The sequence below is a fragment of the Heteronotia binoei genome, chromosome 8, assembly GCF_032191835.1.
Source record: "Heteronotia binoei isolate CCM8104 ecotype False Entrance Well chromosome 8, APGP_CSIRO_Hbin_v1, whole genome shotgun sequence".
Classification (NCBI taxonomy): Eukaryota; Metazoa; Chordata; class Lepidosauria; order Squamata; family Gekkonidae; genus Heteronotia; species Heteronotia binoei.
The window spans coordinates 27,165,289-27,181,868 of record NC_083230.1 but is presented as its reverse complement, the minus strand read 5'-3'; the positions used below and the strand labels follow the sequence as shown (position 1 = coordinate 27,181,868).

The following is a 16,580-nucleotide window of genomic DNA, read 5'->3' as shown; positions in this document are numbered from 1 at the left end:
TTTATTGGTGAAAGAGGAAGATTTTTGATTGATAGTGGGTCTTCTATGCATATTTGTCGATATAAGGGCATTTTTCAGAGTTGGATGACAGTCAGAGACCTGAAATGATAGGTGCCAACCAGAAGCCCTTACAAGTTTGTGGTGTGGGTGAGATCAAAATGAAATTGCTTACCACTGATGGAGATTTAATGCCAGTAAGACTGAAAAATGTGGCTTATGCACCTGAATCAATTGAGAATTTAATTTCAAGCCAAGTGCTTATAAGAAATAATTATGCTGTATATCTTGATAAAGGAGATGATGGTGAAATTATTCAGAAGAATTCTGGAATTAGTTTTAAACTGGATGAAAGGAATGGAGCTCATTATATTATGGATTTAAGTGAAAGGTCAGATGCTGTTGATGTAGTGGAAAAGACTGTTTGCCAGACTGAAGGCAGAAAGTGTGACCATAGGAGATGTGTTTATGCTTGGCATGTAAAGTTAGCACACAAAAGCATGTCATAGTGTTGAGAAGTTGCTAAAGGATTGTGGACTTGATGTTGTGCATTGTGATAAATCCAAGGAAATATGTGATATTTGTCTGAGAGCAAAAGGAATCGCACCTTGCTTCAGTAGAAAAAGTAGTGTGCATAATGAAAGGTTTTTGGAGACAATATTCAGTGATATTGTTGGGCCTATAACAGCCTTGATTGGCAGAAATACATATTTTTCAGTATTCACAGAAGCAAAGACAAAATATAGCACTGTCTATATGCTCAAATCAAAAGATGAGACTCTTGATAAATTTAAAGAATATGTTGCCACGGTTAAAAACAGATTTGGGTGTGCACCTCAAACCTTGCTGACAGATGGAGGTAGTGAATATTGCAATAATGAGTTTAAGAAATTTCTGAAAGCAGAAGGGATTGAACACAAAGTGACTGTCCCATACACTCCACAGCAGAATGGGAGTGCAGAGAGACTTAACCGTGTGTTACAGAAAATGACCAGAGCAATGCTCATGCATTCTGGATTACCTAAAGGCCTGTGGGCCGAAGCTCTAAATACAGCAATGTATATCCACAATAGAATACCTTCAAAAGTAACAGGAATTACTCTGTTCCAGGCTTGGTTTGGTAAGAAGCCAGGACTTAAGCATATCAAAACTTTTGGAGCAAAAGCCTATGCATATGTTCCTAGAGAAAATAGAGGGAAGTTTGATGCAAGGACTGAGATTGGATTCATAGTAGGATATCCCTCAGTGGGAAAAGGCTACAGAGTCTATGTTCCAAAGCTGAATAAGACTAAACATTGTAATGTATTTGTGGATGACAGTAATTTGTCTAAAGCATCCTGTGTACCTGAATCTGATCCTGAGGTTACTGATGATGCTTCTGAAGATTGGTATAGTTGGTTACCTGTAGTGACCACGGGTGAACCGGCAGGTCTACCTTCGGAAGACTCTACTGAACCAGAAGGGGAAACGGGGACCGCACCGCAGGGAGCGAAAGAACCTCCACTCATTTTAAGACGATCAGAAAGAAGCACAAAAGGGCAGCCACCACAGAAATATGGATACTGTGACACTGTGAGATCTATAAAGACTGTGAAACCTAAAGAGGAACCCAAGAGCTGGAAACAAGTGTGTGATTTACCTAATGAAGAAAAGGAGAAATGGATTCAAGCAATGGAACAAGAGATACTATCCATTTATGAAAAAGGTGTATGGACTCTTACAAAGCTACCTGCAGGAAGAAAGCCTGTTGGATGCAAATGGATCTACAAAATAAAGTACAAAGATGATGGAACTATAGACTTGTACAAAGAAAGGCTAGTAGCCAAAGGCTATGCACAAGAATTTGGAACTGATTATTCAGAGACTTTTGCACCAGTTATCAATAGTACTACACTTAAAACACTACTGAGTGTAGCATCATTTAGAAATATGCTTGTAGAGCACCTAGACATTAAGACAGCATTTCTTAATGGTGAGTTATCAGAGGAAATCTATATGGAAATACCTGAAGCTTTTCAAGTCCCTGTGAAAGAACTGTGTTTTCAAACTCAACAAAGGACTGTATGGTTTGAAACAGGCCGCAAAAAGTTGGTATGACAAAATAACTGGACTACTACAGCAACAAGGATATGAGCAAGGGAAAGCTGAACCCTGCATGTACACTAGACTCAAAGATGGAGAATATCAATACATTCTGGTTTACGTTGACGATTTGGTTGTGAGCTGCAAGAACAAAGAGGACATTAAAGACATTGTTGAAAACCTGAACAAAGAGGTCGAAGTCAAAAGACTTGGAGATATTAAACTCTATCTAGGAATACAGATTGAGAGACTTGAGGATGGAACCTTTCAACTGTGACAAAGATTAAAGATTATGGACTTTATAGAATCTCTTGGCATGAGAGACTGTAAAGAATCTAAGATACCTCTTGAACCTGCATACCTGAGAGCTCATGGTGGTCAACCACTCAAAGACATTGGAGAGTACAGAGAAGCTATAGGAAAACTCCTGTACCTCAGTAAAACTACCAGACCAGATATTACAGCTGCTGTCGGAATACTGAGCAGAAAAGTAAGTTCGCCTAATCACCACGATTGAAATGCAGTAAAGAAACTTGCCAGATACTTAAAAGGGACTATGGACTTAAGACTGATGATTGAACCTTCTGAGAATCCCAGCTAGCTGGATACATGGATGCCAACTATTCAGAAGAATCGTGCAATTACAGATCAACCAGTTGATCAACCAGGATACTTGTTCTTCTATGGAAATGGACTTGTAGAATGGACTAGCAGAAAACAGACTATAGTGGCACAATCTACAGCAGAAGCTGAGTGTGTGTCAGCAGCCAGTGCCTGCAGTGAACTTGAATGGATTTTTCATCTGCTGAAAGACTTCAAGATAAAAGAACCTGTACCTATTGTAATGTTTGAATATAATCAAGTTTGTACTGCTTTATGTAAAGGGGAAAGTAGAACAGCCAGAAGTAGATCTATTGGTATTAAATGTGAGCGAGTGAAAGATTTACACCAGAAGGGGCTGATTAAGATAGAATATTGTTGTACAGAAGCTATGGTAGCTGATATACTTACAAAGCCATTACCTTGTGCTAGATTTGAACATTTACGTGAAATGATGAATCTAGTTGATGTGAATGTTACAGTGAATAATGAGTAATGAGTATTGAATGTATAATGACTTGCACATTAGGCATTGAGAAGGGGTGTTGGAAATATGTGTATGTCCTTTGCAGTGTTCTAAAGTTCCAGTCATTATAGGGTTAACACTGTGCTTGATTCCCTATTGTCTGCATGACCTGACTGCTGTCAATCAAGGTCTAGAAGTGGGAAAACCTGTTTTGTCTGTTTGGTCAGTTAGTCAGGTGACTTCCTTTGTTCAGGCAGAGAGGTCAAGAAAAAGGAGGAAGCGTTCTTCCATTAAGCATGTGGTTCTCAATGCGTTAGGATGTAGTTCTTAGAGTTTGTTGTTTTATCTCCCAGTACCCTTTCCCTGTAGTAATAAATATGTTTCTGCTTTCATGTTAAATGCCTCTCAATGATTATTTGATTCAGTGATCCATCGCTCTGTTTGAGATAAAGAAATAGAATTTCAAACAGAGTTCCCTAACAATTACAGTGTTTTTAAAGGCTATTAAACTACTATGGGGATTTTGCTTTATAGCAGAGTATAAACTTTTAAAATGCTTTTATTGAAAGATTTATTATCCAAAAGAACTGAATAATGACTTAGATTTTATTTTCAAGTGATGCGTAAAATACAGAGAAAAGGCATGATAATAAGTTTAGCACTTAAAAAAAAAAGGTAGACATGAAGCTAGTGATGAATACCTGCACTCTCCTCTATTTGGATGTTCTCTGGAGCCACTGGATATATTTTCTTCCATTACGACCTCTTTTCCTTCCACAGTGATTGAGGAAGGGATGGTACTAAGTGCTGCATGAAGGGAAAACACATCTTGATTTTCCTCAAATAAGTCAAAGATTTGACAATTCCTTAGCATTTCTCGGGTGAAATTTGTGAAATAAAAATGAGAAAATCTGCTTTGAGCTATACAAGAAGCAGAAAGGCATAAAGCTAACAAGTTATCAAAAGAAAAGAAAGGAGCTAATGCTCTTCATAGTTCTGGAGGAGAAGAAATATTTGAGACTGCAGTGTAGGTCTGGGGTGGGAGTTGGGGGGGGGGTCTCAAAGAGCCTCTGTATCCCCAGCAACCTGCTTGTCAACTCAGGTCCTCATCAGAGGCTTTGCTCCATCATCCTCTATTGCTGCAAGGAGCCAGGTCTACAGGTGACAGGGCCCTCTTTGGAACACCTCCTCCCCAATACTTGTATGTCTGGAGCATCTGGAGCTGCTGAACTTCCAGTGCCAAATCAAAACCTGATTTTTTTTTCCAGACTTTTGGTTTTCCGAGACCTTGTCCCTCATTCCTTTCTCCATAATGCTTTCTTGATTAGTTTTTTATTGTTTGTTTTAGTACTGCCATTCTGGATTATGAGAGGCTCAGCTAGTTTGTAATGTTAATTACCTCTTCTTTCTGCTAATACTCTAGATTTGTTACGCCTTTAAGGACTGCCTTATTCTCTGATGCTAGTCTTAAACTGCTATCCTAAGAATGCTTTCCTGGTAGTAAGCCCCCTTAATTAGAATGGGACTGATTTCTGAGTAGACCTTGTAGATTCCTCCCTTTTTCAGGGAACAATTTTTGGCTTTTAAGATTTTGCTAGCTTTGTGAGATGATAGTTATACACATTGTGATCATACATTAAAAATTACTGGTGTTTTAACCTTTATTGTAAGATGTGTCAACAATTTGAACTGTTTAGAGTGTGCAACAGAAATACCTACTATAAATCATGAATATTGTGTAAAAGAAAATACCTGTGAAAATTGCCTCTTTCTTATGAACAACTGTGGAAGGAAGGAAGGAAGAAAGAAAGAAAGAAAGAAAGAAAGAAAGAAAGAAAGAAAGAAAGAAAGAAAGAAAGAAAGAAAGAAAGAAAGAAAGAAAGAAAGAAAGGTGGTGGCGGCCACAAGCATAGCCACCTTCAAGAGGGGTTTAGATAAAAATACGGAGCAGAGGTCCATCAGTGGCTATTAGCCACAGTGTGTGTGTGTATATATAAAATTTTTTGCCACTGTGTGACACAGAGTGTTGGACCGGCAAACTGTCCAACTCTCCTAACTGGCCTGATCCAACATGGTTTCTCTTATGTTCTTATGATACAGGAGCTCTCCTATGATGACCTTCTGCCATGGTACAACCAGTGAACATCCTTATCTTCAGTTACAGTCTTCGACTGTGTATGCATATGTTGACCTTTAAATGGGAACCATACGGTGGATTAAATCTGACTCATCACAGACTTAATCTAGGGCTGCCAACCCCCTGTTCAGGGTAGGGGATCTTCCACCATTTAGTCAGGTAGCAGGAGGAAAAAACCTACAATGCCAGCTGTGGTGTCTTGTCAGTTTTGGTTAAAAAAAAAAAACCTTACAGAAATGATTCAGAGTAATTCTAGGAATCACTGGAACTCTATGGTTTTACCACAGCTGTCATGGTGATTCCTAGAGCTACATATGTTACTTCTTTTTTGTTTGTTTTTCACCAGAAGTGATGTGTTGCCCTGCCCGTAGCCTACACGCCAGTTACCCACCCACCTTTAACTGACAATTCAGACTGTATGAGTTCTTAGCATGTTGTAGTTGAATTAATGTGAATGAAATAATTGCTATTGCTGGAGATAGCAAGAAGCAGCAGGGTTTTTAAAAGCCTGAAGTCACATATATGAGAAAATGAATATGGGCTTTGCCAGTTAGGAGATTTTTTTTTTTTTTGCCTGCATTCTAAAAGAAAAGTATCAGGGAACTAAGACTAATTTTCAGAATCTTTTTGTCTTTCAGTAATGTTGTATTTATCCAAAATTTATATAAACAGACATAAAGCATTGCATGAAGGTTTACATATATACAACTTCCAGCGTTGTATCTGTGTGTGCATGCAGTCTATTCGGCTTATAAACTTCACATTTTGGTAAATGCAAGTAGAGCTGTGGAAAGTATAGTAGAATATCCTTCTTTGTTGAAAGGATCAATATTCAGTGGTGCAAGTCTTCTCATTAAATACAATTTTATCTAGTGGACTTCCTCCCAGGAAAATGTTCTGAGAACTACAGCCACTGCTTGTTAACCCTACTGTCAAGATGTTCTTCTTCAGCCTTGAACAAGTGCAAATTGGTACAGCTAGTTATTTTACTGTCCAGCAGAGGGAGATAGCATGTTGGATTCTTCATTTCAGCGGGGCTGTTTTCCTATGTTGTAAGATGTATCCTGAATTGATTTGGGTAAGCCTGTGGGGTAGAAAGACCTAAAATAAATGCTATGCAAAATTTGGGAATGTGAAAATCTGTGGAAATTTGGTCTTCTACACAAGTGGAAAAAAGAACAAGAGCCTGCTGTCCTTTGATAAAAGTTCTGTTGTGGTACAACCAAGGGACATCTTCAGCAACACTTGTGCATTTTCAGTGTGGTTTCCTCCTCCCTGCTATAGGTGCACTATCTTAAATTGAACTTTGATAGCAAGATGACCAGTCAATGCAGTTAAGGGGGCACCCTTTGTGGGGCAGCGGGGAATTGTGATTGAAAATAAATTTGTTTGCTTCTTTAGGAATGATTTAAAATCTAGAAGTATGAGCTGTAGCATAGTTAGCTGTAACTAGCTGTAGTCATTGACAAAGCACCAGTTGGGCACAGCAGTGCTCTTGCACTGCTATGTTTATAGCATGCACCATCAATCACAGCCAGCCCACCCACCACATCATGACTAGGGTTGCCACCAGGTCCCTCCTGGCAACCATCAAGGGGTTGAGGGGGGACTTACCAGGAGAGCAGAAGGCCCAGGTGATGTGGAGATGTCACTTCTGGCCTGCACTGGAAGAGAGTAATCAAGCAGCAACAGCTCAGTGACACACTGGTATTTCAGCAAAACCTCTATAGTAAAAATGACTTATAGCATAGAGTTTTTGCCCAAATACCATAGCAACACCAAGATGTCTCCTGTGTGATGACACCACTTCCTGTGTGCACCAGAAGTGATGTTTCCACATCACCTGGGCCTTTCTCTCCTGGTAAGTCCTCCTGTCGGCCAACTGATCGGTGGGGATGGGGCCTGGAGGCAGGGGACTTCCTCCAGGGGAGCTGCAATGACATTACTTCCTGTGAAGTGTCTGCCATTGAGCTGTGACTGCAATGTTGTGGCACCATCAGCTAACACAGTATATTTCTCCATGTGGCTACATTCTTACATATGTCTCTGAGGACTGTTATTTGAAGATGGAAAGAGGATTCAGAGAGACCACACCAGCACTGGTTATGAGAATACTTTCGAATGCTGTTGTGTAAATACATGGCATACATTCTGAGTCTCTCCTGATATTAAACAAAAATCAGTATAGTTAAGAGCAAAGGTGTCAAACATACGGCCCTTTCAAACATAGGGCCCTTTCAAAGGCGTCAAACATACGGCCTCTTGGCTCTTTCCCCTGCTGAATTTGAATCAGTTTACCTCTGTCTCTGTGCCTCTCTGATCTCCAGCTCCTCCTTGGCCCCTGCCTCAGCCACTCCTTTGTACCCCTCCCAGCTCCCTAGCCCTCACCCCATTCACTCTCTCTTTGTTCTGCCCCCTTGATGAGTTCCAATGCCCAGCAAAAGTCCTGGACCCAGCCATGCCCACTGGGCCTGTCCTCAGCCATCAGGGCATCTTTCTTCTCAAAAGGTGCCATTTCCACTTGCGCTGTGGTTCCCATGACTGTCTGAAGGGGGTTAGGGCTCTCCTGGCCCCAGGTTGCCTCCTGGCTTCCTGCAGAAACATGGTAATGGGGCACCACTTGGCCCACACTTGGGGTCTGGCCTGGCAGTCTTTTAGGGCAACTCTAACTCTCACTCTGCAGCAGGAACGCATTTCCTCCCCAGTCTCCTGGCTGTCATTGTGGAGCCCTGGCTCACCTGCCGACCTGTCTCCTCTCCCAGGGTCCATCCCATAGGTGGATACTTCAGCAGCCCGCTCTGATGGACATCCAGGGTTGTTTGGCCTCATCGGGGGCAGTAGCGGTGGCACGAGACTCAGCCAGAAGCGGATGGGACACTGACCACTATACATTGCTGTTCCCCTGTTATTGTACTGCCTTATAGGAATAGTAGTTATTTTTTCTGGGGAAGACTATAGTTTTGTAGACAAACACTCCAGTTTAGTTTTGTAGACTCCCCACTCCAGGCAGCATGGGGGCATCAAGAAGATGAAGAAGAAGAAGATATTGGATTTATATCCCGCCCTCCACTCCGAAGAGTCTCAGAGCGGCTCACAATCTCCTTTACCTTCCTCCCCCACAACAGACACCCTGTGAGGTGGGTGGGGCTAAGAGAGCTCTTACAGCAGCTGCCCTTTTAAGGACAACCTCTGCCAGGGCTATGGCTGACCCAAGGCCATTCCAGCAGGTGCAAGTGGAGGAGTGGGGAATCAAACCCGGTTCTCCCAGATAAGAGTCCACACACTTAACCACTACACCAAACTGGCTCTCAGCAACAAAATATTGCAAGAGTGTTTAATGTTTAAAACATGTTTGTATTTTAAGTAAAAAAGTAAAAAAGCAGGAGTCATGGGGTGTGGGGGACAGGTAGATGTGAGTTTTCTGCATTGTGCAGGGGGTTGGACTAGATGACCCTGAAGGTGCCTTCCAACTCTATGATTCCATGTATTTAATTGTGTTTGTCTGTGTCCTTTATAAAGTTTATATCTCCGCTACCTGGCATTACATTTTACAACGCACATGGCTCAACCCGGCAAGGTCTCATTTATGTCAGATCCGGTCTTCATAACAAACGAGTTCAACACCCCTGGGTTAGAGTTTCTCAGGCTTATGATTCTGTTTTTTGGTAGCTGCAGACCTTTTTTGAGACCTTCTTGAAAGCCAGTTCTCCACAGCAAGCCTTTGATGACATCAAAGAGGCAATAATCAAACTCTTACTGGTGGCTGAAGTTTTCAGCGAGGAATCTGCATCTGGACCAAAAGCCTTCACTCAGTAAGTAGACCAAGCAGAGGCGTCACTAGGGTGGGTTGCACCCTGGGGTGTAACTGATTCAAGTCACACCCCCCCCCCGCATTGGGCATCACCCCTTTTGGAGGGCTGCGTCACCCCCTCCGCACACAACCCCGCCCACTTCACATGGCCCCTCCCTCATCCACCCACTGGTCACATGACCAGCCCCCGTAATCCAAGATACCAGTTTTGCAGCATTTAAGTTTCCCCCACTCACCCACACGCTTTTAGCTGGGCCGGCGGCAGCGCGGCCCCGGTTTCAGAATCCCGGCCAGCCCACACACAGCAGCAGCATTCTAGTCCCAGGGCCAGCCCCTTCCTGTTGGGGGGGTCATGGGTCGGTGCCTCGGGCCAATGAGAATGCTCTGGGGGAGGGCTGATGGCCCCCTTGGCCCCGCCTAGTGATGCCGCTGAGACCAAGATACCTTTTTAGAGCTATTCTGGCTAAGCTTCCAAGGCCCAGTATACCACAGAACTAGGGTTGGCTACTCTGGGTTGGGAAACTCCAGGCAATTTGGAGCTGGAGCCTGGAGAGGTCAGAGTTTGGGAAGGGGAGGGAGCTCAGAAGGGGTGTAGTACCACTAAGTGCACTCTCTGCAGCTGCCATTTTCTCTGGAGTGAGTGGGGGGAATTGATCACTGTAGTCTGGAGATCAGATGTAATTCTTAGAGAACTCCAGTCACTCCCCCTCCCCCACCTCTGGACAATTAAACATGATGCATTCTTAAATCTACACGTGTGGTCATTGTCACTGTTAAAACGTGAATCAGTCATTTAGATTTGTTGTCTTATTTCAGATGCAGCGTTTGCTTTCAGATGCTAACTTTCGACATTGGATTCAGCCATTCTAGGCATCCTGTCATTCTAGAGGTAAGCAAACAATTTGCTTCCTGGAGGAAGAAAACGTAAGTGACTTTTTAAAATTGAAGCAACAAGCTGTGAGTATTGTCTGATGAGAAGAAACCCGTTATAGATATTTCTGAGCGCAACAGAATTTCCTTTTTACCAGATTTCCAGATCTTCCAAAAAGCGGTGTACAACAAGGTAAATGGCTCTGTGACAACATTAGTTATGAAGCTTTGTTAAGTGATTGAAATGGTGGAGATGTTAATAGGTAGATGTAATGTACTGAGAACCGAGACGGTTTGAAGGCAACATAGTTTAATCAGAAGTACATCACACAAGAGAGAGAGCACGCGGGCCGGGCCCCGCTTATATACATTGCCCGGTACAGCCCCCCCCCCCATCCGACCAGGCCAATCCTGGTCAGTCAAACTTCCCGCCGCAGATCTTGATGGGCGGGGCCTCAGGCGAGCTCCATCCGGGGACCCCAGGGTCTCCTTTAGTCGCCGTCGCCATGAGGTCTGGTTACTTATGTTCAATACATAACAGCAGATAACTCTATAGGGTAGCTGATTGCCCGAAGTGAAGGACTTGGAGCTGCACTGGTTGAAAAGAGCTGAAGTCCCCAGGAGAATTTTTCTGCCGCTATACTGAAGAACTGGTTCCACTCCTTCAGTGATACCCAGCGGCTCCGGAGCAACATATGCTTTTTTTGACCTGTCACACAGATCTCCTTTGAGAATTGTTACCCATTATGACATCTGACCCATGTTTCAGGAAAACAGGCAAGGCCCTTGTCCAGTGGGGCTTGCTGTTGGCGCCTTGGAACAACTGCCACTGCCAGTTCTTCAGGAACTGAGGCCTCAAGAGTTGTTGCTCTTCTGAACTCTGACATGATACTGGTTTCCCAGATGCTGTTCCCAGTTAAGCTCACCTGATGCAAAGTCTCTTCCAGTTCTTTCCCACCCCTCTTTAGTTGTCAAGCATCTTGGTTTACAGCAACCTGACTCCTTCTCTGACATTGCAGACCAGCATATCTGTCCTTAAGCTTGATTTTCTGGGTTTGACCCACTGGCTCAGAATCCAGACATATATCACTTTAATCTGTCTTCAGGGCCATTTCAAAACATTGGCTACCATTGGCTACCATGAAAAGTCAGCAGCTTTTATCTACCCTCCGTTTCATTCCAGGTTGTATGTTCATGTTAAGCCGGTGCTCCAATGTGGAAGAGTTTACAACTGCATAGGAAACACCATTAAGTTCATAATAACGTTAGCTGTGGTGAATGATGGATATTCTCTTGATCTCAGTCCTCTTTTGAAATAATAGTTTTGGCCTACTTTACAGGGTTATTGTTAGGATCATTGATCTAATGTACATTAACAGTTTTGAAAATGCCAAGGACATACCTACAGCATAAACTATTAGATAAAATTTTCTGGCTCATCTATATTCAGCCTGTGATCTTGAATTGTGATTCAGGAAGTCCCACCATTTAACTTCTGACCAGTGTTCCCTCTAAGCTGAGTTGGCATGAACTAGCTCACAGATTTTTAGCCTCCAGCTCACAGATTTTTAGCCTTCAGCTCACAGATTTTTGTCTTAGCTCAGGAAGGATGACCCCAGAGCACAAGAATTTATGCAGCAGCTCACAACTTTAACACCAGTAGCTCACAACTTTAATGCCAGTAGCTCACAAAGTAGAATTTTTGCTCACAAGACTCTGTGGCTTAGAGGGAGCATTGCTTCTGACCCAAATGCAAGGGTGGAATTCTAGCAGGAGCTCTTTTGCATTATTAGGTCACACACCCCTGATGTAGCCAATCCTCTTAAGAGCTTACAAGGCTCTTTTTTGAAAGCTTTTGGAGGATTGGCTACATCAGGGGTATGTGGCTTAATATGCAAAGGAGCTCCTGCTAGAATTCCACCCTTGCCCAAATGTATATATGTTTACTGTATTGCACATAAATCATTTAGAGCAGGGGTCCTCAACCTACGGCCCGCGGGCCAGATGCGGCCCGCTGAGGACGTTTATGCGGCCCTCCGGGTTATGGCAAAATCAGACCGGAAGTGATGTTCGACCTAAACTCGCGTTAGCAATGCACACTTCCGGCACTGGGCTGAGGCGGCGGAGACAGAGTGTGAGGCGATACCGAGGTGAGGTGAGTTCCCAGGCTGGGGTGTTTGGTGTGGGGAAGGGAGAGAGATGCAGAAGACGGAGAACTGACGGCCCGCGGCCTTGTACAGTAACGGCAGTCCGGCCCTCCAACAGTCTGAGGGACAGTGAACTGGCCCCCTATTTAAAAAGGTTGAGGACCCCTGATTTAGAGGAGAGTGTTTACAGCTGCAGGGGAACCATGTTGTACAACACTGCGTGACTAGACCACTGTCAGAAAAAAATACAGCTCTGATTTAAAATTTTTAGTGCCCCAAGCAATTGCTTGTGGGGTTTCGTAATAGAAGCAGGGTCTCTCTCCCACCCCCACAAACCCACATACACTCCTGAAGTTCTCCCAGCTGATACTTGTGGTTTTCATAGGATGCCAAAGGCAAGCTAATATCACAAACTGCAGTTCTTACACAAATATTACAGTGAATTGTATCAACATCAGCAAGATATATGGCCTAGATCCCAAGATTCATGAATGGTGTTGAGTCAGAGAAATTTGCAAAGTATTATGGAACGGAGATGGGAGGAGGAGGGTGGAACATTAGCCCTGCATTTTTCCACTGGTACAAATGGGCTTCTGTATTCACAGTCCATCTGTAAAGAGCTGTGAGCACCTACTTTTGGGGAGGGACGGTGGCTCAGTGGTAGAGCATCTGCTTGGGAAGCAGAAGGTCCCAGGTTCAATCCCTGGCATCTCCAAAAAAAGGTCCAGGCAAATAGGTGTGAAAAACCTCAGCTTGAGACCCTGGAGAGCCGCTGCCAGTCTGAGAAGACAATACTGACTTTGATGGATCAAAGGTCTGATTCAGTATAAGGCAGCTTCATATGTTCATAGTGAGTTGGATCCAGCCAGCATTTTCACTCATGTGCCTAATTGCACTTCCTACCACAGTACCTTTCTCACAGGATTTTTGCCCATGCAGTTTCAATGACCCCCAGCAAAGCCTTTTGGGGAGGTCCTCCCTTTTAACCAGCAGAATGGTTGGTTGGATCCAAACCAGTATGAATATTTAACCTTTCCAGATATACTTTCTCAGTTATATTTATCTTTTCCAGGTACATGAACATTTTGACTTTCAAGCTGATGATGACACAGATTATCAGGACCAAATTGTTAAAGAAACCCTCCTCAAAGATATGTTCAGAATTCTCTTATCAAATAAATCCTCCTACTCTACTTTCTTTGAGGCTTTATGGAATGTATACAGATCATCAGGGATCAAGGTATGCATGGAGTCCAGTAAGGACTACTTTTCTTATGCTTCACCCTGAACCTTCCTGAATCAGACTGTATGACTTTATTTATTCTTTTGTAACTGAATCCTATAGGAAGCTTAAACCTGTAACCTCTCCTCATTCATTAAGTGTAACAGCCAAATCTGCTCCAGTCGCTTACAAAAGGACTCACACCTGAAATATTTGCACATATCTCCCAGCCACAACTCTTCCTCTCCCTTTTGATTATAAAAGTATGTTTGGTATTTCCATTTCCTAAGCATCTGAAGCACTCTGACTGACAAAATTATATACTGGAATAAATTTGGTTAAGTCTTAAAGGTACCACTTGATTTCTGTTTCAAAAATCAAAACAATCCTCACATTCACCATAAGAAGAGAAGCAGAAACATGAAGGGATGTGAAGGGATGTCAGCAAATAGTAAAAAAAAAAATGATGATTTGAGAGTGCTTCATTGAAGAGTTCTGCTATCCTTTTTTACAGGATGGGCATCACCTGGAGGAACCTGATCAGTGTCTCACTTTGGAAGAACTAAATTCATTGAGCAGTTTTGTACATGAGCTTCAGAATCTAGGACAGTTTGAACTAGTAAGTTACAGGAATTGTTTTGTTTTGTAATGAGCCCTTTTTTGTTACCTAAATGTTTCAATTGCTGTGATTCACTGTGGTAGGGATAAAGAAGTTCAAGTAATCAAGCCATTTTAACTGATAAGCGATATAGCCAAAGTGAAGTCACCGAAAAAAAAATTATGGCTCATTTTAACTGTGATTGGTTTGTGACCCTCAGATTCAGTTCACAGATTATCACTATCTTGGTTTGCCTTGACAACTTCTGGTTTATTGCTGTAGCCTGAGATTGCACGTCTGGATTAAATCAGCATTAAGTAAGGATGTTTGGGTTCATAATTCAAACAAGCCATCGTTAAGACTGTCAAGTTCCCACTATTCCTTCAATAAAGAAAACTCTCCATGGATTTGGATAAGTATTTATATATAACCTTGCAATAGGTGTTAAAAGCGCGCCTGAACTTAGGGCGCAAAGACAGTTCAAATTTAGTGGCTAGAGGTCACACATACACATTCACTACCAAGCTATCAACTAAACATCCAAAGGAGGGAATAACAATCTTGGTACTATGATGTTTCCCAGCTCCTAGGAGGCCAAGCAGGTTAACTTCCAATTCCGCAATAGACTAAGCATTCTACTCACGCATTCCAGACACCACATCAAAGAGACACAGATAGAACACAGGAACGTGACAAAGATTATGGTTAATCAATGAACTTCATGTCCTGGCTTCAGATCCTGGTTTGATGGATCCTAATTGAATAAAGTTCGTGGTGTGCCCCACAATCAGACAATGAACTATAGTCAGTTTAATTAAGCTGAGGTTTCATGTGCTGTCTGAACTAAGCCATAAACCAGTGGTCTTCTACCTCTCCACATCTGGAACCCCCCTTTCACCCCCAGGCAGCATTGCAGGATAGAGTTAAAAGCACATGATAGAAAATCATATGACAGGAAGAGGAGAAGCCAGATTTATTATAAGTCAAGGCCAGGACCATGGAAGCCAGAAGTGGGAAACAGAAGTTGAATACTGAGCGGTATACTGTAATAAACCAAGACTTGGGAAGCCCAGGCTAGCCAAATCTCATCAACTCTCAGAAGCTCAGAAGGGTCTGCCCTGGTTAGTACTTGGATGAGAGACCACCAAAAAAGACTAGGGTTGCTATGCAGAGGCAGGCAATGGCAAACCACCTCTGAATGTCTCTTGCTTTGAAAATCCTACAGGATCACCATAGATTGGCTGTGATTTGATGGCCCTTTCCACCACCACATATATGAACATATGAAGCTGCCTTATACTGAATCAGACCCTTGGTCCATCAAAGTCAGTATTGTCTTCTCAGACTGGCAGCGGCTCTCCAGGGTCTCAAGCTGAGGTTTTTCACACCTATTTGCCTGGACCCTTTTTTGGAGATGCCGGGGATTGAACCTGGGACCTTCTGCTTCTCAAGCAGATGCTCTACTACTGAGCCACCGCATTGTAATGAGGAGCTAAAAAGAAATCCTCTTGACCACTGAGTGATCTCACCTCACCTGACTGTCCTGCTCCTCTCTTCTCTGTGTGTTAAAGGAGATTTATTGCATGTTAGCAGCAGATCCTTCCAGAAAACCAGCAAAAAAAGGGTTGCTCTATGGGATTTGCAACCTAGAAGTGGGGCTGCATGATCAATGGTCTTGATCCATGGCTTAAAGACCTCTCCCAAAAAGACAGCAGTGACTATCTGTTTATCCTGTATCTAAATTAGTCCCCATTAACTGACTTTCTTTTCAGCTTTTCCCATCTGCTGTCCCCAAGATCCATTTTTTGCTGCATGACCTTTATCACGTGGTGAATCCAAAGAAGAAGCTTGGTTCGGTTCTGACTGTGCATCGGCTTTTTTCAAATTTACTTGAACAGTTACAAATCGTCAAGAGAGGAAAACGCACACATTTTGCAGGATGGTAAGAGGATGATTTGACGGTATTTATGTGTTTAGAGCCTCAGCAGCTATAGGCTTGAGTCTATGAACAGTAATATATGACCGTGTTGTTGCCCCATTATCTTCTTATCATGACCAAAGACTGCAGTCAGGTTCCCATTATAAATCCAAGTCTGGCTCATAATAATCTGCAAGATATGTAGTGCCTGATATTGCATTTGACTTGATTTGCAATAAATTGGATGGCGTGCTCTTGAATATCAGATCATGCTTAAGTGGGATTAGTCTAAGATTTCATAAAATCAGTGCTGACTGCTGTCTGGAAGTAAAGGAGAAAATTAAACAAACAGAAAAGAAGAAGGAGAAAGAACTAATCAAGGCATGTTTTTCAAAGAATGCCGCGCTAACATCCCAAATCTAGTCTGCATCGGTCAGCATCCTTCTAGCTCTGTATATTTGCAGTTTGCAGTTCAGAAAGTCTTTAGATTAGACTCCTCAACTGTGTTTACATCAGAGGTTCCCAAACTTTTTTGGCCTAATGCCCCCTTTTCAGAAAAAAAGTTCCCCTGGAAACCTGCCTTCAAGAAGTGGACTAAAAGATGCAGTGACGTATTTGTACACAGAGTAAACAAAGATGTTGTAAAGAAGACGCTTTGAGGATTGAAATTCTAAAATTATTTTATAAAATCAACCATAGTAACATTCCCATACACAGAGAATTTTTGGAATT

At 42.7% G+C, this 16,580-nt stretch overlaps 1 protein-coding gene across 2 annotated transcripts in view; it reads left to right on the top strand.

The window, feature by feature from the left end:
- CPED1 (cadherin like and PC-esterase domain containing 1) overlaps positions 1 to 16,580 on the top strand; it is a 190,741-nt gene that overhangs the window by 88,009 nt on the left and 86,152 nt on the right. For both annotated transcript variants that reach the window (XR_009555726.1, XM_060244835.1), the window contains exons 7-11: positions 8,952 to 9,094; positions 9,910 to 9,982; positions 13,183 to 13,350; positions 13,847 to 13,951; positions 15,703 to 15,872. Coding sequence is in view for 1 of the 2 variants with exons in the window: in XM_060244835.1 (XP_060100818.1) it covers positions 8,952 to 9,094; positions 9,910 to 9,982; positions 13,183 to 13,350; positions 13,847 to 13,951; positions 15,703 to 15,872 (659 nt within the window). In the remaining variant the exon portion in view is untranslated. The remainder of the gene's footprint in view (positions 1 to 8,951; positions 9,095 to 9,909; positions 9,983 to 13,182; positions 13,351 to 13,846; positions 13,952 to 15,702; positions 15,873 to 16,580) is intronic.